Source organism: Humulus lupulus, chromosome 3 (assembly GCF_963169125.1).
Source record: "Humulus lupulus chromosome 3, drHumLupu1.1, whole genome shotgun sequence".
In the NCBI taxonomy this organism is placed as follows: Eukaryota; Viridiplantae; Streptophyta; class Magnoliopsida; order Rosales; family Cannabaceae; genus Humulus; species Humulus lupulus.
Genome location: NC_084795.1, coordinates 164,577,825 through 164,601,551, shown reverse-complemented (window position 1 = coordinate 164,601,551; position 23,727 = coordinate 164,577,825). Strand labels below are relative to the sequence as shown.

At 38.9% G+C, this 23,727-nt stretch overlaps 2 protein-coding genes across 2 annotated transcripts; one reads left to right on the top strand and one right to left on the bottom strand.

Moving 5' to 3' along the window:
* Positions 1-14,214: 14,214 nt before the first annotated feature.
* On the bottom strand, positions 14,215-15,764 carry LOC133825196 (3-oxo-Delta(4,5)-steroid 5-beta-reductase-like; the record flags this gene model as incomplete). Its single annotated transcript, XM_062258175.1, has 1 exon — positions 14,215-15,764. A coding segment is annotated over one exon (1,185 nt), but the record flags the coding sequence as incomplete, so codon positions are not given.
* A 1,329-nt stretch (positions 15,765-17,093) lies between these two features.
* Positions 17,094-20,494, top strand: LOC133825195 (protein FAR1-RELATED SEQUENCE 5-like). The gene is made up of 6 exons (XM_062258174.1): positions 17,094-19,247; positions 19,346-19,438; positions 19,917-19,967; positions 20,080-20,187; positions 20,277-20,342; positions 20,441-20,494. Exons 1-6 carry the CDS (start codon positions 17,094-17,096, stop codon positions 20,492-20,494), a joined length of 2,526 nt encoding a protein of 841 aa, XP_062114158.1.
* Positions 20,495-23,727: the final 3,233 nt, after the last annotated feature.

The following is a 23,727-nucleotide window of genomic DNA, read 5'->3' as shown; positions in this document are numbered from 1 at the left end:
CGAAGTTAGGATTTTGCCTCCATACTCCGTAGAGGGCGCGCTCTATGGATCTATACTCAATATCCGCCTTGTCTGTGTCTAAGGAAGCGACCCTCCCCTGCAACGTTGTGATGGTAGCCTTGGCACCCTCAAGTTCGGTCTCTAAGCTAGTGACCTTTTCCTGCAGCATCGTGGCCTTGGCAATCGCCCTCTTCTTCTTTTTTGATGAGGAAGAGGCCTTCGCCAGGGCCCTCTCTAGCTTAAGCCTGGTGTCAAAAAGTTCGCTCTCGAGCCCCTGGACCTGGACCGTAAGACGGTCCCTCTCAGCATTCGACGTGGAGAGGTCTTGAGCCGAGTCGGCAAATCGCTTAGCCACTGTATAGGTCTGCACAAGAAAAATAACAATAACAATGATAAGCAACACACAAAAAAAGAGAGAGAAAAGGGATAAGGTCGACGTAAGATGCATAAAACTCACCCAAGTGGTAGAATGTGCAAGAGTCTCCACGAGCTCCAACATGGAGAAATTCCCAAGACCACTCCAATTAGCCTCAGGAAGATCCGTGGCGACCTGGACATATTGTCGCCAATAAGAGGCTGCCATGCGGCCCACCCAAGGCACCCCTTCCGAGCCAAGGGCGCTTGGCTGGGTAGGGACAGATGACCCGCTCGCCGAAGGAGGAGGGGGCGTAGGAAGATCGAAAAAATGAGCCCCCGATGGACCAGGATCAAGGGAAGCCTGAGGGAAAGCATCGAAGTCCTCAGAATAAGGACAGATGAAACCCCTCGGCATGGCCTGTTGATCCTGGGAGTGGGAGGCCATGTCATGGCCTGTAGGGGCTAAAGGAGGGCACCCCCTGGGAGACAAAGATGGTTGGTGGGGTTGCCCATGTCTTGGGGAGACCCCCTCTGGCACACGCTTAGCCTCACCCCCGTCCGAGCGATTTTCAGCCAAAACAACCTTTTTCTTCTTTGTTCCAGAAATAGTCCACAACAACTCAGGCTCCGAAACCGGGGACAGCTTGTGAAAGTTGAGGTTGGCCACGGTGAAGAGGTGTACAGCCCTTTTTTCGGCAGGGTCAACCTCAAGAAATTTATTCACTACATTTTCCTCCACCCCAACAACTTTAGGTGTGGCGAAATGCTCTGCACAATCAACACAGTTGCCGACACAAACATAAGTTCCAAAAAAAGAGAGGCTTGAAGTACTTACTAGGAGTTGAGTGAAAGTGCTCACGAACAAAGAGGGTACCCTTCACAAAGAAGAAGTCCTGCTTCCAAGACCTGGGTTGGATATAGAGCCCTCTATCAAGGAGACCAAAGTATTGGCTTTTTTTAGGAAATAAAAGCCCTTGGATTTAGGAGAAGGCATGAGGTTGTACATGAAATGCACCTCTTGGGCTGTAGGAGCACGCTCGAAACGCTCCATATACGAGAAGAAGAGGAAACTCAAGGTCATCCAGCTTTCGGGCGCCAGTTGGAGCGGAGCAAGGTCAAAATAATTGAGAACCGTGACGAAAAATGGGTGTAATGGGATTGTGCCACCCGCTTTCAGGATATGCTTGCTCATGGCCACGTAACCCGGACTTGGGCGATCAGCCCGGCACTTGTTCGAAGGAACGTATAAAGTATATTCCGGGCCAACACGGTAGTTCCCCATTATCTCCAACAATTTATTTTCAGACACATGGGACACTAGAGTGGATGCCAATAGGGGGCCAGTGTCTTGATCATCAGTAGTCACCTGTCGTCGCGCTCTCTTCGACATATCTGCAAAACCAAAAGAAAAAGGTGAGGTGGAAACAGGGCACTTTACCCTCCATTTTTTCCTCCTAGCAAGGGTCTTCCACCGAGGCACCAGATGTGAAGGCACTAAGCAAGGGTAGATTGAGAATAAGGGTTGAGGAGAAGACGGGACGACCCCATGACAGCCATTAAGGGAAAACGGGGTAGGAGGCTCAGGCGGGAGATTTCCCTCCATAAACTCCAACTCCATCTGTAAATCTAAAAGGGTCACCCTAAGGTTCGCTACATGTTCGTTAAGGTCAAGGGGGAAAGGTACTCGATCTCCCCTCAAGACCGAGTCTATTTCGCTCTCTACCACCTAAATTTTACGCCTAAGTTCAGCCATATGCTCAAGATGACGAATACGGGCCTGCCTTAAGGTGTCGTAGTCATGGTGAGGATTGTCCTTGGGGGACTCCGAGTCTAAAGACAAGTCAACAAACTCGACCCCTGGAGGAGCGTCGAATGTACCTTCACATGCCATGAGACCTCATCCCGAAAGCAAAAAGGGTTCACGTATAAATGAGAGGATTGCTACAAAACACAAAGGAATGGGCTCAAAACCTCTAGGTACAAGCGCTCTAAATAACCCACTACGGGGTATGAATAAGGGCATGCAACTAGGTTAACTCACGACAAGCTCATGCCAAAATACCTCCTCCCGAGTGGTGCTAATTTGGACCCAATAAACATAAGGGAGAAAGAAAGTATACCTCAAGCAAGTAAAATTGGGCGTTGTTGTGGTCAAAAGGAGGTCGAGGGCCGAAAGCATCGTCACGGTCAAATAAATGCAAGTGGTCAAAAGTACGCGTCTACAAAAACAAAGGAAAATGGTGTTTTGGTACTTAAATGCCTGCATGCATGGATATGGACATACAAGAAATGAACTCAAGTATAAAAAAAAAAGGGAAAAGATAACAAAAGTGAGGTTGTGGGGGAATGAACCCCTTACATCTTGAAAGGAGCAAGGACCTAAAAACAACTAAGCTAAGAAGATGGGGTGTAAATAATGGGCTAAATGTGAAGGCTTATTTATAGGAGCCACAGACTCATCTTGACCATCGAACCTAATGACTGATGAATGGCCAAGAATGAAGCTAAACACTTGCATTGGGATCCGCGAAGCCAAATAATGGGCTCACACCCAAGCTCAGGTAATAACAAGGATCGTCACAGACACCGCCTATGCTTGCAGGACACCATACCAAAGAGTCTACCAGAGCGCCTAAAGGCCCTCTCCTAGACTGGGGGGCAAGTGTGGATATAAAAAATCCACATAAAAAAACAATAATAATAAATAAATAAATACATGATCCCAGGGTCTGCGAACATGAAAGAAGTGACCCAATGAGCAGCACAAGCTAGGTTCTAGAGATCGGGCTAGCCTAGAGCCTAAGGCCTAAAATGGGGATGAGCCGCATTGTGCAAAATGACCCCTGTGGAAGCCAAGAGAAAATTTAGCATGCCCCCGAGGTAGTCCCAAGAGGCCACAGGTCCCTCTCATCCTAGACATGCCCATCTCGCACATATGCACATGTTGCACCACTCCTCGCGAAGCCGTCTCGCGCGCCTAAGGGCCTCGCCCAGGTGCTTCTCGCGCAGGCGCACCCATGGCCTCGCACCTCACACAGCCGCAGCCTTCACCTCGCGAAGCCGTCTCGCGCGCCTAGGGGCCTCGCCCAGGTGCATCTCGCATAGGCATTCTTGTGGCCTCGCGCCTCACACAGCTGCGGCCTTCGCCTCACGAAGCCGTTTCGCGTGCCTAGGGGCCTCGCCCAGGTGCGTCTCGCGTAGGCATTCTCGTGGCCTCACACCTCACACAGCTGCGGCCTCCGCCTCGCGAAGCCATCTCACACACCTAGGGGCCTCGCCCAAGTGCGTCTCGTGTAGGCATTCTTGTGGCCTCCCGCCTCACGCAGCCGTAGCCTCCTCCTCGCCCAGGTAGCATCTTGCGTGCCTAAGGGCCTTGCCCAGGTGCATCACGCGCAGGCACACCCATGGCCTTGCGCCTCACGCAGCCGCATCATGGGTCTCATGCCAAGCACAACTCGGCCATGCACCTAAGGTCTTGCGGCATGGGTCTCGCGCCAATCACCCCATGGCCTCGCACCAAGGGCCTTGCACATGAAGGCTGCAAAGCGATGGTCTCGCAAGGTGAGATCCTAATCACATGCGCTGGCATCATGCCTCACCACACATGCAGTAGGCCTCATTAGACAGGCTTTACCTCTCTTCCTGAGGAAAGCACCACCAATGGGGCACCACTCTCCCTGTGAGTCCCGTGAGATGTAAAGTCAGATTGGGCTTCACAGCGATTCGACATGAAGTCAGAAGAGATACGAAGTGGGCCTACAGACCAAGAAGAGTCAGGGTACGGATACGGTGCCCATGCCAGAGAGGTAGTGGCAGTACAAGAATGGTACATGGTCAGGACTCCCTCAGCGCGCTTATGAGGATAGTACCCAACAAGTAGTGGGGGCATAATATGGTACCAAGGCAGGAGTACTTTTGCAGACCCCTGACACGTACTAGAGCAGACCACCACTCTTCCAACACCACTACCACCTGTGCCATTATCCTGACACTGTACTCATGTACTATTTGGTCCCGAGGGACCACCATGTATAAGGGGCCATTAGAGCCCAGCTATAAAGAGAGCTTGACCTCTCATAATAGGGGGTTGGAAAAAACATTGTTGCTAGACACAAAAGAGAAATACAAGTTCTTTGCTCCATTTTTCTTCTGCAACTATATTCTAAGTTTCTTTTTAGATTTTTGAAGTTCTTCATTTATAAGCACTATAGTTTAATGTTTCTAACTTAACTTCGTTGATGAGTTCTCGCCGTCAACAACTGAACTACGTAAAAGTTATGTGTGTACGAAAGGGTTCTTATTATTTCATTACGGTTTACAATTTAGCACTAATATCCCTATTAGATTTCTTAATCTACCGTCGGTGAAAAACTGTGTCAACATAATCCTTTACCAACTTTAGCCAACGTCTCTGTATCATGTTTAGGTCCTTCTCGATGAAGAAATACTTCAAGCTCTTATGATTGGTGTATATCTCGCACTTTTCTCCATTTAGATAGTATCGCCACACTTTCAGTGCAAATACCACCACTGCTAACTCCAAATCATGAGTATGGTACCGCTGCTCATATTCCTTCAGTTGTCACGATGCGTAGGCAATGGCCTTCCCACTCTGCATCAACACACATCCTAACCCCAGTCTCGATGTGTTACAATACACTACAAACTTATCCCCATCTGAAGGAAGACTCAGCACCGAAGCAGTAATCAACCATCGCTTTAATTCATGGACGTTATTCTCACATTTGTCTGACCACACAAACTTTAGGTTCTTCCATGTCAATTTTGTAAATAGTGTAGCGATATTTGAGAATCCTTCCACGAATCTTCGATAATACCCCACCAACCTAAGGAAACTCCTAACCTCCGAGGCATTCCTTGGCCTCGGTCAATCCCTAATTACATCCACCTTGGCCGGATCTGCCTTAATCTCATCTCCACTGACAATGTGACCTAGGAATGCCACCTATGGTAACCAAAACTCGCACTTCTTAAACTTGGCGTACATTTGATGCTCCCTCAATCTCTACAAAACCAACCGAAGATGCTGCTCATGTTCTGCCTCTGAACGAGAGTAAACCAGGATGTCTTCAATGAAGAAAATTACAAACTGATCCAGATAATCCTTGAATACCCTATTCATCAGATCCATTAATGTTGTTGGGGCATTGGTAAACCCAAATGACATGAACATAAACTCGTAATGCCCATACCTCATGCGAAAGACCATCTTCAGAATATCCTCATCCTTGATCCTCATTTGGTGATAACCAGAACGAAGATCAATCTTCGAGAATATTGTATTGCCCTGCAACAGATCAAACAGATAATCTATCCTCGGTAGTGGGTACTTTTTCTTGACAGTTAGCTTGTTCAACTCCCTGTAATCTATACACATCCTCAAGGTCCCATCATTCTTCTTCACAAACAAAACCGAAGCACCCCACGGTGAGAAGCTAGGCCTGATAAATCCCAGATCCAATAATTTGTAATTGTACCTTTAAATCCTTCAGCTCTGCCGAAGCCATTCTGTATGGTGCCCTCAACACTGGTTCTGTACCTAGTGCTAACTCAATGACGAACTCGATCTCCCGGTGTGGTGGTAGTCCCAGTAGGTCCTCAGGGAACACATCTAAGAACTCACATACCAATCTGGTCTCCTCTTGTCCCACTAGTATGACCTTAGTGGTGTCCACCACACTAGCTGTGAATCCTATACAACCTTCTTATAATAGGTCTCTAGCCCTCAATGCTGATATCATGGGAATGTGGGGTCCATGAACAGTGCCAACAAAAACGAAGGGGTCCTAACCCTCAAGCTCAAAATTCACCACCTTCTTCTTGCAGTCTATAGTCGCCCCATACCTGACCAACCAATCCATCCCCAAAATCATGTCAAAATCATCCATGCCTAGATCAATCAAATCTACCAATAGTTCTCTGTTATCCACCATCACTGGCAATGACCTAACCCATCTCCTAGAAACAACCAGTTCCCTAGCAGGCAATAACGTCCCAAACCCCGCAGTATAATAATCACAAGGCCTACACAATCTACTAATCACTCTGCTAGAAACAAATGAATGTGTAGCACCAGAATCAATCAATATAGTATATGGAGTCCCAGCACTAGAAAGCTGACCTGTCACCGCCGAGGAACTAGCCTCATCCTCTGTCTGAGTCAAGGAAAATATTCGAGCTAGAGTCAAGTTGTCGCATTCCTTGGTTCCTCTTTCTTCAAAATCGGGCAATCTTTCTTGAGATGTCCAACCACCCCACACAAATAACATGCTTTTTCCCTACATTCGCCGAGATGGCGCTTCCTACACCGAGCACACTCTGGGTAACTTCCCCATGTCTCACTGCCACCCTAGACACCCTGACCCCTCCTATCAGTACCAACAGTGGTCAAGGTGTCCGGGATTTTCCTCTTCTGATCACTAGGGCCTCCGCCCCTACCAAATCCCACAAATGGAGGCAAGACCCTCCAAACATCCTATCGTGCAGCGCTCTCCCTCCATATCTTATTTTCTGCCTCCTCAGCAGTGAGGGAATTCTCAACCACATGGGCATAAGTAGTCTCCCTAGGTATTGATGTAATCCACACATCTCGGGATATCATAGCATTCAGCCCTCGATCAAATCTATCTTGCTTGGCTGCATCCATAGGCACTAAATCATGTGCAAACTTTGCCAACCTGTCAAATTTTAGGGTATACTCAATAATTGTCATGTTGCCCTATACCAAACCGGTGATGTAATGCCCTGGATAACCAAGACAATTACAGTATGTGTTTAAAAATAGTGCAAGACTTGCTAATCAAGTCGTTTGAGCAATAATGTGATCCTGAGGTCAATTATCAGGTTAGGGTTAAAAGATTTTAATCATAAACGGTTAATTTTCATTAAAACAGATGTTTGATACATGGGAACCCAAAAACAGGGTATAAGTGGTAAATACAATCCCCAAAAGTTGATACACCAAAACCCATTCTAGTGGCAAAATATAAATTTTAGGGCTCTATCCTTGTAACTATCCCTCGGTCGTAGCGGTCGAGCAGCTAACTATGTACACTTTGCCCCCAGAGCTCTCCAACTCATGGTTGGTCTAGTTTCCCTTTGCCTTTACCTGCACCACGTAGCACCCGTGAGCCAAATCCCAGCAAGAAAACCATATGCAGCAAACACATATATCAGCAGTAGCATTCAATCAACTTTAATCTAATCAGTTCAGTTATTTAACAGAATACAAGCATTAAACTAAACAATGATGAGCATATATTCTCAAGTACATATCTTAACCAGTAACACAATGTTCAGAGTTGGCATACTTAGGTCAAGCCCTCTGTTTATCTAGTTGACCCCGGCTCGCTTGGGCCGAGCTGTGTTCAACACGCTTATCTTCAACCCCGGCACTCTTAGGTCGTTCATTCTCATATACATAACAAAGTACAATCGTACACTTCACATAATCAGTTATTGGGAACCTCAGTCCCATTCACAACCACAAGGGTGCAGTATTCTTACCTCTGATCCCGAGAGAAGAATAAAGAACAGTCCCGAGCACAATCCTTAGTCCTAAGCCTTAGTGATAAACCTAGTCACAAAATCAATCGGTAACCATCAATTCCTAATTCAAATAAATGTTTAGAAAGCAAAAACTAGCCTTTGGGACCTCGTATTCTACTAAAATGGGTAGTAGAATTCATCCCGAGCACTTAGGTTCAAACCCCCAAGCCTCCCCGAGCCTAAAAACTATCCTAGGCCAAAGTTGTCTAGGCGGGTTGCGACCTGGTCCTAAGGATCGCGGCACGCCTCAAGTCAGAGACGTGGCCTCCTGCATCTGGGGGAGGCGGGCCGCGACTTGCACCCTAGGGTCGTGGCGCACCCTCAAGGCAGCAAGCCCTCCTAGGGCATTATAGGCATGCGGGCCGAGGCGCGCCCCGGCGAACCCAGAATTCCCTAGGTTCCCAGCAACTCACTCCAACACTCAGCTCCAAAATCCAACTTTGAAATACATCCCAGTCAAAACCAGTTTGAAATTTCCAATTAACACTTCAGAAACAACATCTAAAACCTTGAATTATAACTTAATTTTCCCTAAATCCCCAAATTCAGAGTCCCCCCTTAACAAGATCAAATTCAACTAAAATTGAACAAACTTAAAACGGCCATTTCCCAATTCCCGCTAATTCCTCAAGTGTCCCTACCATTTACCAATTAATCTCGTCACGTCCAATTTATTACCAAATACTTATTCATTACTCAATAAATCCCAAAATATTCTCTAAATTCCCAAAATACCCCTAGGCTCCCCCGAGCCGGGTATTAAACCCTGTTGTGACTATTTCGCAAATTCTCTCACTAGGACCGTTTCGATCCATATACTGCAAATATATCCACATAATAATGTGGTCTCAACCATTTATCACATAAAATCACATTTATGCCCTCAACGGGCCAAAATTACAAATATGCCCTTATGAACAATAAAGGGCCAGCATGGATATTTAATACTCATAAACATGTGTATAATATATTCACATAATCATATAAGTCATGCATGCCACATAGTCACGCATTTAACCAATTAAACACACACATATATCCAATTATGCCATCTTGGCATGCTAATCAAGGCACTAACCCCTATTAGCAATTTTGGGTCGTTACAGGTGAACTCGTTCACCTTCGCCACCCTAACGGCACTACTGTAGTACTTCTGGTTGAACAGGTCTTTGATGTCATCCCAACTCATGGTAGAAACATCTCATGTTTGGGATGCCACCTCCCACCAAATACGGGCATCATCTTGGAACATAAAGGTGGCACAAGCCACTCTGTCATTACCTACAACCCTCATAAAATCTAGGATGGAGGCAGTCAAGCTCATCCACTGTTCAGCCTTAAGTGGATCTGGTCCTCCCTCAAAGACTGAAAAATTTTGTTTCCTGAATCTCTCATACAGCGGCTCCCACTATTCTTAATCTCAGGCTACTATACGGCTGGTGCCACAACAAGTGGCAAGTCTGGTCCAGCGTTTCCTGGCAGAACGTACTATCTCAGAAGGTGGATCTCTTCCTCTTGACTCTGAAGTCTAGCTTGCATGTCAGCAAGCATCTGCAGCCAGTTCTTAGAGACTGGCAGAGGGTTGACCCCGGTTATCTTCTATATCCTTGATCCCAACGCCGATTAGTCGAACTGATCGCCTTGGAGGCATAACTCTCCAAGTATATCTACAATCAACGACTCGGATGATCAGGCAATGATAACATGTTTGTTAAAAGTTACCCCACAGTCTAATGCCAACAATCAAGCAACAATATGCAATCATAATGCTAATAGCCAGTCCAATTGTAATATCATACAGTATCGATGCAATTAAACATACCTTTTTATGTACGCACAACAGTCAAGGGCCAGGCCCTATCAGCATATCTCATGCTTCCTATTAAACAGGAAAATAAGGAAATTATATCTTATTTATGCAGTTAGACACATAACCACATATATCATTACCAAACCCTGAGTCGAGCTTGTCTTTAGCGGCGAGTGTACATGCCCAGCCAGTCTTCAAGAACCCTTAACCCTAGACTGCTCTGATACCAAGTTTTAATCCCCTGGATAGCCAAGACCATTACACTATGTATTTTAAATAGTGTTGTACTTCCAAATCAAGTCATTTGGATATAAATGTGTAACAAAGTATATTTAATGGATTAGGGTTTAAATATTTTGATCATAGGAATAGTTATTTTCATTGAAAAGTTTGAGTATGTACATGGGATCCCAAAAAGAATAAGTGTTTACAAGGCATTTAAACCTTTTCAAAAATAATTACAACATAAGTCGGCCTAAGCAGAAAAATTAAATTTGGCTCTAGTCCCTGTTAACCCTCGGCCATGGCGGTCGAGTAGCTGCAAATGTACATGCTGCCCCTAAAGTTCTCCGACTCATTGCTGGTCCAGCTTTCCATTTCCCTTACCTGCACCACGTAGCACGCATGAGCCAAGGCTCATAAAGAAAACTTAAATCAACAAATTCAATAAGCAATAGAATATAAATGATAAGCTCAGCAGTAAAAATCAGCTCAAATAAGCACATGATCCAAGTTAACAATCAATAAGTTAAACAAGTGCAATTGGTATTTTTGATTATTTAGGTGACGTTTAGGCCCAACTCTCTTAGGCCGGGCTGCGTTCCGCACGCTTAATGTCGGCCCCGGCTCCCTTAGGCCAGACTTTTAGATTAAATATAGTTAAACATATAGATTATACAGTACACAATCAAATGCAGCATACACAAGCATCCCTAAATGAATAATCACAATTATAATCGCAGTCATATCCATTTACAGGGGGTCCAAGCTCCGATCACAACCAGGGTGCACTTTTCTTACCTCGAGTTCTATGCAATAGACTATACGGCCTCAAGTATGATCCTGATCCCGAGCCTTGCGATAATCTAGTCACAACATAAACATACTCAAATTAGGGATTAACTTCAAATCTTGAGCCTCACCCCAGACCCTACTCTTAAGATTATTATCCCCAGCTGTCGAGACGTTAGAAACATCCCTTGAACCCCTAAATGGGCCACCAAATGGATTCTCGGACTCCCCGAGCCCTAATCCTAAAAGCAGAAAAACCATGTTTCGGAGCACCTAGTGTGGTCGTGCCTGCCCCTGGCGCGATCGTGCCTGCAGAGCTTAGGCTTCCTGGGTTACTGGTGCGGTCATGCCCTAGCCCAACGCAATCGCACCACTAACTCTGAGGCCAAAAATTAAAACTAATTCCTAAGGTTCTGGGACTCTTGTGTGGTCGCACCACAACCTATCGCGGTTGCGCTAGGTCAACAGAAACCTAAAAATTCCCAGGAACTAACATGTTCTTCCCCAAAACCAAAACTGTAATTCCCCTGCAATAGTAGACCTAAAACTCAACCCAACCAGGTATTTTCAGCATGTTAATGACCACAAAACGTTCTATACACTCCTAAAAACCTAATGCCACTACCAAAACAACACCAAGACTTACACAAACTCATCAAGCTGCAAAACCCCAACCATTGAAGAAATGAGAGCCAAAGGTTTAGGAACTTACCCAAATATGAGATTCTAAGTCTGAATTGTGAACTTTAAACTCAATTTCAAGCTTCGAATAGCCACCAAACCACATTTCCTCCAACAAATCAACACCAAAAACCCCTTGAAACCTCAATTTCATCAGAATCTATCTCAACCTCAACTTAATCAAGAATACTATAACTGAAATGGCAAAGCAGAGCAAATGGGTCCTTACCTTCTCTGAATTTTGAATCCCCTAGAGTGAGGATTATTATGCAGCTCCTAATCCTTCCCAATACCCCAAACTTCCAAGAAGATTTCCTCAAATTCAAGCCTTTGTGTTTTGTGTTCTTGGGAGAGTTCTTGAGAGTGACCAAAGAGGAGAGAGAGAACTTACACATGAATGGGAAGGGTTGCAGCTGCCTTGGGTCTAAACTAAGGGTTAATTGACCATTTTACCTTTTGCCCCACTAAAACTCAAAGCCTAGTCCCAAGGGAAAATTGGTCATTTTGCCATTATTCCCATTAACCCTCAATTTACACCCCTAATTTCCCAATTAAATTATCAATCCTCCAAATATAAATGTTTCCTCCAATAATGCTCCACTAATTCCCAACCTACATAAAATTACCAAAAGACACCTCAGCTTACCTCGAGCCGGGTATAAATTCCCGTTGTGACCTCGGCAAAAAAGTGGTTCCAATCACATAACACGTATAATTACAGTTATACCCTTAACTGGTCAAAATTACGAAAATACCATTTTCACAAAAACGGGTCCTCAATCACATTTAATACATATAAGCATGCATATATATATATTCATATCTTAATATAACTTATATATATTTCACATAATCACATATATATTCAATTAAATCCACATATAAATCCATTTATGCTCTCCTGGCACCCTAATCAAGGCTATAAGCCATATCATCAAATTTGGGACATTACAGGTACTCTCCTCTGTCTTTTTGGGTCATGTCGCATTTAATGGAGGGGTCGGATTTGGATTTGCAATGGTGGCGAGCTGGTTTTCCTCTGCGCCAGGTGCATGTTTGTTTTCACTCGGATTTTAATAGGGTGTTCTATTATCTAATTTTAGTAAAGTGTCTATTTTGGTTTCGAATAATATTATGTTATATAATAATGAGTTTATACATTTTTAGACCATGTGTTTTGTCTCATTACTGGTTTGGATCCTGTGTTTTGACAAACTACTTTTTGGACCGTGTGTTTTTTAAAATGGTTCAAATAGACCCCTAAATCTAATTTTGGTCAAAGTTTTTTCAACTAAAATCATAAATAATTCACCAAACTAACAATTCAAAATAAAATCACAATCATTCTGCCTAATAATTGTATTGTCATATTCAATATTTTTCTTCATTAAAATTGGATTTATGAGTCTATTTGAATTATTTTATAAAACACAGGGTCCAAAAAGTAATTTGTCAAAACTCAAGGTCCAAAGACAAAATACATTATCCAAAAATATATAAACCATATAATAATCGCTTATAAAGGGAATAATTGGAATATTTGTAAGTTCTCAAAAAAATTTCTTATGTCTATCACTTTTATTAGTGGTATGACTCCAGTTAGACTATGGATGGGGTTCTATTGCTATAAACATCATTAAAGTATCGTGTTGTTCACCCTCTTGAGGTAATGATTTACCAATATATAGTTTAATAGAATTATGGAATATTTGGCATGTTCGTATAAGGATGTTGTATTGCATTAAATAACTAGAACACTATGTTTGGATTGAAATTTTTATTGTACTAATTATTACAATCACAAATTTTAATACAATATCAGTTGTATTATTAAATACATAAAAAAATGCTATGTATTAGCTCATATAGTTATATTTTTTTAAAATTAAGTTGTATTATGGTAAGGTTCGGAGCCGAGGCCAGGGCAGGGGTCTGGGTTTGGGTCTAGGACTGGGGTCGGGCTTTGAGGCCAGTGTCTGGGGCCGGGGCTAGGGTCTGAGCCCGAGGCCGGGGCCGGGTCCGAGTCTGAGGCTCGAGTCGAGATCCGGGTTTGGGTCCAGGACTAGAGTCTGTGTATGGGGTCTGGGGCTGGGTCTGGTTCTAGGTCCGGAGTCCGAGGTTGGGGCCAGAGTCGGTGTTCAGGTCCAAGGTCTGGGTCAAGGGCCGAGTATGGTTCTGTGGCCAGGGTTTAGGTCTAGGGCCAGGTCAGAGTCTGTGGTCGGGGATGGGGTCCGGGTCTAGGTTACAAGGTTGGAGTCGGGTTCGATTCTGGGACCGGGGATGGGGTCCGGGTCTAGGTTACAAGGTTGGGGTCGGGTTCGATTCTGGGACCAGGGATGGGGTACGGGTCTGGGGTCCGGGGCCGAGGTCCGGGTCTAGGTCGTAGTCCATGTCCGGGTCCAGGGTCGGGATCAAGGTATGGGGCCAGGGCCAGGGTCGTGACCGGGGTCTTGGTTCTAGGGTCGAGTCCGGGGTTGGGGTTCAAGTTTGGATCTGAGACCAGAGTTTGGGTCCAGGGTTAGGGCCAGGGTCGGTGTTCGGGTCTGAGGCCAGGGTCGAGGTCGGGACCGTGATCCCTGCCTGGACCGTGTACCGGGGTCTGGGGTCGGGGAAGTATCACATATGATATTGCTTTAAAATATTTATTTTATTTAGTTTTAATTAATATATAATACAATTCAATTGGGTACTAAATATAACATAATTTAATACAATATTTTAATACAAGTGAATATTAAACACATTGTTGTATAAAATAATATTATACAATACAAAACAATACGGTGTACCAAACGTGCCATTAATGTATTATTTTTGTGACTATAAATGAAAATCCACGGTTAAACTTAACCTTTTGTGGTTTTTTTTTTCCTTTCTAAAAATATAATGAGAAAGAAAGTAGACATTTTATTTCTTTGTCACACCACTGGAAAAAAAAAATAAGTACACACCCATACTTTATGAGTACCACTTCACAACCAAATTAACAAAAAGTTGTAAACAGAAAAGACTGCAAGAACCAAACGTTATTAAAAGCCTTTAAAGTTTAAACTTTTGAAAAACTGATTGACGAACACAAATGATATATCATATAATTATCAAGCTGAAAATGATAACCCCTTCCGTCACTCTCATTCAACCATAGCCAAAATCAAGGAACATACTTGTAAGCTTTCATCTTATCAATCCAAGAAACAAACGTCTTGCTTGAATCTCTGAATCCCAAAAATCCATGATTTTTGCTCTTATTCATACTGTCCAAACATGACTCAAACCGCACTTGAATTTCCACCAGCCACCAGCACCCGATGTCTTCCAACTTAGTCGCCACCAAACCTTTCTCCCTCACTATCTCATCCCAAACTTTGCCCTTACCTCTCATTGTCTCTTCTAAGCTTGGTATCAAAACGTCGTCGTCTCCTCCTTCAAACTCCTCGTACTCAACCTCAAACTTGTCAGCCAAAACCTTCCACATATGCTTCCATCTCAAAACGTCGCCGTTGCTACAGTTGAATGATTCATTCTTACCTTTTGGATCCACCGCAGCCCAAATTTCCTGCTCGGCGATCAACTCGGCGTCTGAGGCGCTCCAATAACTCTCCCACCCGACCCGATTTCCCGGAAACTTTAATGGCTTCCCCTCATGCTTACATATGGCGGCATAGACGCAGAGACCGTTGATGACGTTGATCAAACTGTACGGAGAGAATCCGAATATAGGGCCGGGCCTGTGAACCGACCACGTCAAACCCTCCTTCTTCTTCACCTCCGCCATTAAAACATCTTCTAGGGTGTAGTAAAAGTTGAGTAGGTTAAGCCTCGGGAGTTCCTCGTGGAACGGAGACTCGTTGACCGGACTGATCTTTCCCCAGAGCTTGAACGGCCCAGCGTAGTGCTTCCGGCCAGTCTGCAGGCACACGTGTTGAAGATTCGGAGCGTGTGGGATAACGGCGTCCAAAACATTCTTCAGCATTCGGCCGTTAACATCGCAGTTCTCGACCTCGGTGGGTCTGCTGCTCCAGGTGACGTAGAAGATGTGGGTTACGTCAGTAAGCTTGCATAGCTCATCCCGGGTCTGGTCCGGGTCAGTGACGTCACACTGAATGTAGTGGATGGGTTGGTCGGCGTTCCAGGAGGGCCGGGGGCGGCGGGCGACGCCGTAAACCTTCCATGGTCCGCCGGGAGTGTCTGAGATTGGAAGGATCTCGGTGAGACTGTTGCCAACAATGCCAGTCACGCCGACCACCAGGGCTACGCTTTGGTATTCAGACAGAGAGCGCGAGTCCTCCTCATCGTAATCTACTCTTTGCTGTATAGTGAAAATATTTAAAAGAAAATTACGAAATCACTCTTTTCACACTTGTCTTAACCAGGGACAAGAAAAAACTTGTATCATTAATTCAATGATAAAGAAAAGAGAAACCTAACCCACATAGCTAAGGATGAGGATCCTCTATCTAGAATTTGTGTATCATTGTGTGTCCACCAATGATTTTGTAACAAATCATTTAATGATTTCTCTAATAAAACTTAACACTCTTTTGCCGTTTGTTACTCTGTTACTTTTTGCCCAATTTTTTATTTTCTTTTTTTTTTATTCATATAATAAATTACTTTTACTACAACCACCACTCTTAGTATTTTTGTTTATATGTCTTCCTTTACTATTGTATTATCTTATTCTATTTTTGTTGATATGTACATACACGTCTACATGTATTTGTAACTAATTCCATTTTTGTTTTCATAATTTTCCTTTTTTTTTCTTTCTTTTTTTTAACTCAAGGATATATATAATATAATATAATATATATTATTCCAATATTTGAGTTTATTGATTTTTTTGTTAATTACTCTTTTTTTTATATTTACAATAGCTATTTCTTTTATATAAATATTATTATCATTTAATTAAACCAATTGTTTTTATTTTATTTCTTTTATAGTAGCTATTTCTTTTATAAAAATATTATTATCATTTCTTTCTTCATTTAATCAATTACTATACTACTGCCAACTGTCTTTGTCTTACTAGTTTATTTATATGTACATATGCAATTGCACTACCAATTTATTTATTAAGCTATTTTTTTCCAAGCTTTGAAGAACACATTTTTTTTCCCACGGTAAGTTCCAGTTTTTTGAGTATAAATATATGACTCTATATGTATATGCTATACATCCTATTTTTGTTTCCATTACTTTCTGCATTTTTTTGTTTCACTTTTATATCATTGATTGACACAAACAATATATATGACAAATTTATATATATAAAAATAATTATAATTGTAGCTTATATAGTTTTGAGTTAAGTTTTTTTAGTTTCAGATTTAAGTGATATCTCTTCTATATTCATGTGTATTATATTAGTACTTAAATCAATATAAACGATATTTATATATGTATTTAAAAACTTAATGAATACAATTTTTTATTTTTTTATTGAGAATAATACAATTTTGATACATAATCATATTATTTACAGGAATTAGCACTCTCAAAAGACAACAATAGTTAATTGAAATATAGTCAAATACGGTTTTCATCTACGGGTATGGTTTTGCATTATTTGTTATTTTGTTTGAATATTATTTGACTGCTTTGAGAATGTATCATTTATTTTTCAACATACTTATATTTGCAGATTATTTTATTAAAGATTATGGAATGTCATAATCTAGAAGAGTATCGGTCATGTCGAAAGTTAGACTTTGAAAGTACAAAAAATATTGAAGCTAAGGAAAAAATAGAGATAATTCATTCTAAAATTTTAGATGAAGAAATACCAAAAATTGATATGGAATTTGGAAGTGAAGAAGAAGCATATAATTTTTACAATTCCTATGCTTTTAAGGTTGGATTTAGTATTCGTAGAAGTAAAGGACAAAAAGATCAAGATGGTAGAATGATAGATAGAATGTTTTGTTATTCTTGTGAAGGATACCGCAGAAGAGATAGACGAGATATGAATGTAAAGTATCATAGAGCTGAGACAAGATTTGGGTGTTTAGCGAGAATGAAAGTTACTTCTCGTCAAACTGATAATTATCGTGTAATTGAGTTTGTTGCAGAACATACTCATGTAACATCGAGTCCTAATAAGAGTCATTTGCATAGATCACATAGAAGAGTGACTGCTGCTCAGGCAGCTGAAATCGATATGGCTGACCGTTCGAGGATCGCTCCAAAAGAAAGTTGTGAATTAATGGCAAGGAGAGCCGGTGGACGAGAAAATCTTGGTATGATTCCACTTGATTATAAGAATTATTTACGGACTAAACGGATGATCCAAATGAGACTAGGAGAAACAGGTGGTGTTTTAGAATATCTTCAGCGCATGCAATCAAAGGATCCAAACTTTTTTTATGCTATACAAGTTGATGTAGATGATTTAATAACTAATATTTTTTGGGCAGATGCTGCTATGATAACATCGTACTTTCATTTTGGTGATGTTATTAGTTTTGATACTACATATCGGAAAAACCAAGAAGGAAGACCTTTTGCTATGTTTCTTGGAGTAAATAATCATAAACAAACAACTGTTTTTGGGACTGCACTCTTATATGATGAAACTGCTGAAACATTTATGTGGTTATTTGATACTTTTGCCACAGCAATGTCTGGGAAGAAGCCAAAGACAATTCTTACTGATCAAGATGCCGCTATGGCTAAAGCATTATCTTCACAATGGCCAGAAACATATCATCGCTTGTGTATTTGGCACATATATCAAAATGCGGCAAAACATCTTAACAATGTGTTTGAGAAGTTTAGAGAATTTTCAAAAGAATTCAGTAACTGCATATATGATTATGATGAAGAAAGCGAATTTGTTGAAGCATGGAATAATATGCTTATCAAATATGATCTTGAGGGAAATGATTGGTTGAAACAGATGTATGACTTACGAGAGAAACGGGCTTTGGTTTATGGTAGAGAGACATTTTGTGCTGATATGACGACTACCCAAAGAAGTGAGAGTATGAACAATGCAATAAAAGGTTTTGTTAGTTATAAACATAATCTTTTACGATTTTTTGAAAATTTTGAAAGATTGCTTGATTATCGTCGCTATGAGGAGTTACAAGCTGATTTCAAAGCGACCCAAAGAAAAGTAAAATTGTCATTTGAGGTTGAAATTTTGAAGCATGCATCAAGTTTTTATACACCAGCAGTGTTAAACATGTTTCAAACTCAGGTTTGTGAGAGTTATGATTGTGTTATTACTTTATTCGATGAGAATGAGACATTGTTTAAGTACAAAATTTTCCCTAAGAAAATGCATCTTCATCATATTGTTGAATACGATTCAGCTGATGACACAGTGACATGCTCTTGCAAGAAGTTTCAATTCACAGGTATTTTGTGCTCGCATGCTCTTAAAGTTCTTTCTGAAAAAAATATATTGAAAATTCCTTCTCGATATATTTTGAAAAGATGGACAATTAAGGCAAAGGTGAGAGATGAATTGGATAATTGTGCAGCAAATGACCATAGTGAAGATCCTAAAATTGCTATGGTGAATCGTTATCAAGAGTTGTGTAGATTATTTCAAACTTGTGTTGTAACAAAGGCATCAAAGAGTGAGAAAGCATACAATTATGCTAAGAGTGGTCTAAGAAAGATTGTGGAAGAGATTGACGATCCATCAAATGACCAAATTATACATAGCTATGACGAGAATCAATATTCCAGCAGAGAGATGAATAATATTAAAGGAATCAAGACAAAAGGAAAGGTTCGTGGTAAATCTAGCAGGCCAAAAGGAGCTCTTGAAAAAGCTAGAAAGAAGAAAAAAGTTGAGCGTAATAAGGTTTCTTCACATCAGATATTATATATTATATCTACATTTCATAGTAATTTAAAATATTATGTCTCTATAATTTAATTATTTATGTTATGCTTTTTTAGAACGAAGAATCAAGTGGAAGTGGAAAGAAATTTAATCAAAATACCTTTGATGGTCCATATCAACATGATCCATTCATTTTTGGTGCATCACAAGTATGTAACTATTTTTTTATTATTTAATATCGGGAAATTTGCGGCATAAATACTCATTTTGTTCATTTTGTTGCTAATAAGTACCCAATTTTTAAAAATTGCGGCATAAATACCCATTTTGTTCATTTTGTTGCTAATAAGTACCCAATTTTTAAAAATTGCTGCATTAATACTCAAAATTCCACTTTTTAGACTCTGCCGTTGGTACCCACTTAACAGAGTTACTATTAAGGACACGTGTACAATAAGTACCATCAATAATGTGTCTAGCTTTATTTTTAGCCCGATAAAAAGTTCAAGAGGAAACTTTAGAGTACTTACTATCAGATGTCATCTGTCTGTAAGACTTTAGAGTACTAATTTTTATTTTAATTAGTTTTATGTATTTTCTTAATTAATTAGGTGAAAAAAAAGAAGAATTATCAGGACAGTACACGTGTCCTTAATAGTAACTCTGTTAAGTGGGTACCAATGGCAGAGTCTAAAAAGTGGAATTTTGAGTATTAATGCAGCAATTTTTAAAAATTGGGTACTTATTAGCAACAAAATGAACAAAATGGGTATTTATGCCGCAAATTTCCCTTTAATATCTAATTTTTATGCCAATTATTGTTTTAATTGACGTAAGATTCTTTGTTTAGGTTTCATCTCTTTTTGGTAGAGACAGACAACTTCATTTTGAAGTCCCTCTGGCTCAACAACCATTGCAAAATTCAGAGTTATGTATATCTCCACTTAATCTTAACCAAGTACGTATATTATTTATTTATTTTAAAATATATATAATTCTTCTTATTAATATAATGTTTTGAGAGAATAACACGTTATTATTTTGTAGCATGAAAGTCAAAATGCTTACACTAATCTAAATAACAATATGAGTATGATGGAATTGCTACAACAGGTACATTTGTATTTCATACTTTATTTACTGAATAAATATATATTTATCTTATACATATCTAATCTATTAATTATGTTTGTCTATTTTATGATCTCCAGACTCATTCCTTTCATACAAGCTTTGAACTTCCTCAAAATCCATCAAACTCTTGAAGGAAGACACTTATATTAAAAGTTGAAGATAGACGCTCATAGTAAAATAACTAAATCACTTTTTATGCAAAGATTTTATTGACAATTCTTAAACATGTTATTATTTAAGTTTTGATTAATTTCACTCCTTATTTCTTTTTTATTTTTCTATAGTAATCTTTATGATATTTTCACAACTACTCTTTTAAATACTATTATTGGCTTTTTTTTTTTTTACAAAACTACTGCTGTTGGCTTTTGTGTCTACATTTTAGCACTAAAAAAAAAGCCATAAAAATTTTTTTACCACAAAATTATGGTATAAAAGAAAAAAAAAATAGAATTAGTTTAATTAAATGACAATAACATTTATATATAAAAAAAAAGAGTCACGGTCTATATAAAAGAAATGAAATAATAATTGGTTTAATTAAATGATAATAATATTTATATAAAAGAAATAACTATTGTAAATATATAAAAAAATTGAGTAAGTTATATAACAACACGTTAAAAAAAAGAGTAATTAACAAAAAATCAATAAACTCAAATATTGTAATAATATATATTATATTATATTATATATATATATATCCTTGAGTTAAAAAAAGACAGAAAAAAAAGGAAATTTTGAAAATAAAAATGGAATTAGTTACAAATACATGTAGACGTGTATGTACGTATCAACAAAAATAGAATAAGATAATACAATAGTAAAGTAAGACATATAAACAAAATATAGTAAGAGTGGTGGCTGTAGTAAAAGTAATTTATTATATGAATAAAGAAAAAAAGGAAATAAAAAATTGGACAAAAAGTAACGGAGTAACAAACGGCAAAAGAGTGTTAAGTTTTATTAGAGAAATCATTAAATGATTTGTCACAAAATCATTGGTGGACACACAATGGTACACAAATTCTAGACAGAGGATCCTCATCCCATAGCTAAATGGTGTAATTTTTAATATTCTCTTATTCAACAGGTTTTTTTTAAAAAAAAAATTAATATCATTTGATCGTATTGATTTTCGTCACAATCATCATGTGTTAGCTAGACACACGAACACGATTCTATAATGATGTTAATGAGATTCACCGTAATACACGATTAAAAATGGTAAAACACATTAGTATTTTCAAAAATAAATTCATTTGTATTTATTAATGTAGTCAAACCGTATTGAAGATATGGAAAGTTTTGGACAAAATATTAATTATTGTGAGTTTGGACTACAATGTTATCAAATATATGAGAATAAAAAAAAGTCAATATAAAAAATGATTAATATGGTGTTTTTATAAATATTATCTCAAATATAATGATGGTGTTTCCGTTTATTAAGTGGAACCAAGGAATAACTTAAAATTGGAGCATTAGGAAGAAAGAGGGGACTATATATAAATTAGTATAGTACTTGCCTTTGAAGCTCCTGTAGCTCTTGCCCACAACCAGTTACTCATTGCCATTTTTTTAGCGAGTACTTCAAAATTTTCCTCCAAATACGAATGAAATGATATGATAGATATCTGAGAATGTTGGTTCAGGATTTAATTATATATATATATATATATTTAAATAACTAAGGTGGTTTAATAGTCTCATAATAAATATTAAAAAAATCAGTCATGGGCCATGCGGAGCCGGCCTCACCTTAAGGCAAGTGAACCGGCTGCCTAACGCCTAAAATATAGGAGCCCTATCTTTTTTATAGTATCATATACATATATATTAAATATATTTCAAAATTCAACATGTTTATTGTACTTTTTTTAATACTTTTAAACTTTAAAGTGGTGAATCATGAGTATATAAGGTTTAGGGTTTAGTGAGAAAAAAATAGAAAAAAAATAGGGAGTCATTAACTTCTTTTGAGAGTAATGATATTTATATAAACGTCAAAATATTACACCAACCAACATGACAAATCAAATTCATTTTCTATCAAACTCAATATTTTAAAAAATAGTATCACATCACATGTAATGTTTTAGTGCATAATTTAATACATATATTATCATTTTTAATTTAATTTACTTTTTATTTCCAATGTAATAATATATATATAGTCTAACGTTACTTTTTATAGGTTAACATTTCAAATTACACTGTTGTAAATTTGTAATTGATATATTTAATTTTATTTAATATATCTTTAAAATATTTGTATATATATATATTCTTATTACAATTTTCATAATACACTATATTTTATTTATCTTATTCTTCAAAGTGAAATTCTCTTATATGCATTCTTTCTTTAAGCATTTGGATTCAAGAATCAAAATCTTTCTCCATAATTTTGCTTGAAGACAAAAATCTCGAGGTTATATCATTCTTATTCATATGTTTATAATTTTTTTCAAATAATATTTTGTATTGTTATTATTGTTGTTTCTTGTTATATTATTTTTATTTGCTTGCTAGCTTGTTTATTCTATGTAATAGTTATAGAATTAGAAAAAATATCTCTAATATAAAATATGCTTCAAGATATGAGAAAACTAAAAAAAAAAAAAAAAAAGAATAAAGAGTTTCGTTCAATCACAAAAAGGAATTTTTGATAAATTTCTTCTAAGTAGCAAGAATGATGCATTGAATTAAAATAGTGAAACAATTGAAAAAAATAATTGAATTTACTCGCGGATGAGTTCAATTGAATTACTTGATTACATAAAAAATAATCATTCATTTCCAAATGCATACATTGTTTCTTGTTTATAGAATATTGCTAACTTCAGCATAGAACAATTTTCAAAATTGAAATTGATAGTCTTATTTAAGATCAACTATCATGCAATTTTATTTTATAAATTAGCAATATTAAAAGTTTAGGCCCCATTTTAGATTTTCACCTAAGGCCCCAAAAATGCTTGGGCCGGCGGCCCTGGGACCATGCATGGCTTTTTCCTGTCCTGGATGTGAATATTCTAATGGTTGGCGAGGGCCATGCCTTGTGATATGCTGGAACTTAAACTTGTATGATAATAATGTGAATAAGATAAGACACTCTTATCACCAGTTAAAACCTCGAATTTATATTGTTTTTCTCATGACTCATGACTCAATCATATATATGTTATCATATTAGAACCCAACAAAACCTTAGTATATCAAAAGAAAAACTTATTTCCTCGTTATCTCTTCACATTATTATTTATTAGTTTCTTTTTTCTTTTTGTAATTACATATTGTAGTTTTCCACTTCCATATGTTATTCATTCATACACTTTATTTTGTACAATTTTGATTTTAG

Bases quoted from the DNA above. Each gene is read 5' to 3' on its own strand.
- LOC133825195 (XM_062258174.1), top strand. From the start codon at position 17,094: ATGGAATGTCATAATCTAGAAGAGTATCGGTCATGTCGAAAGTTAGAC. The intron at 19,968-20,079 runs GTACTTATTAGC...TTCTTTGTTTAG, and splicing joins CAGCAATTTTTAAAAATTGG to GTTTCATCTCTTTTTGGTAG. The intron at 20,188-20,276 runs GTACGTATATTA...ATTATTTTGTAG, and splicing joins CTCCACTTAATCTTAACCAA to CATGAAAGTCAAAATGCTTA.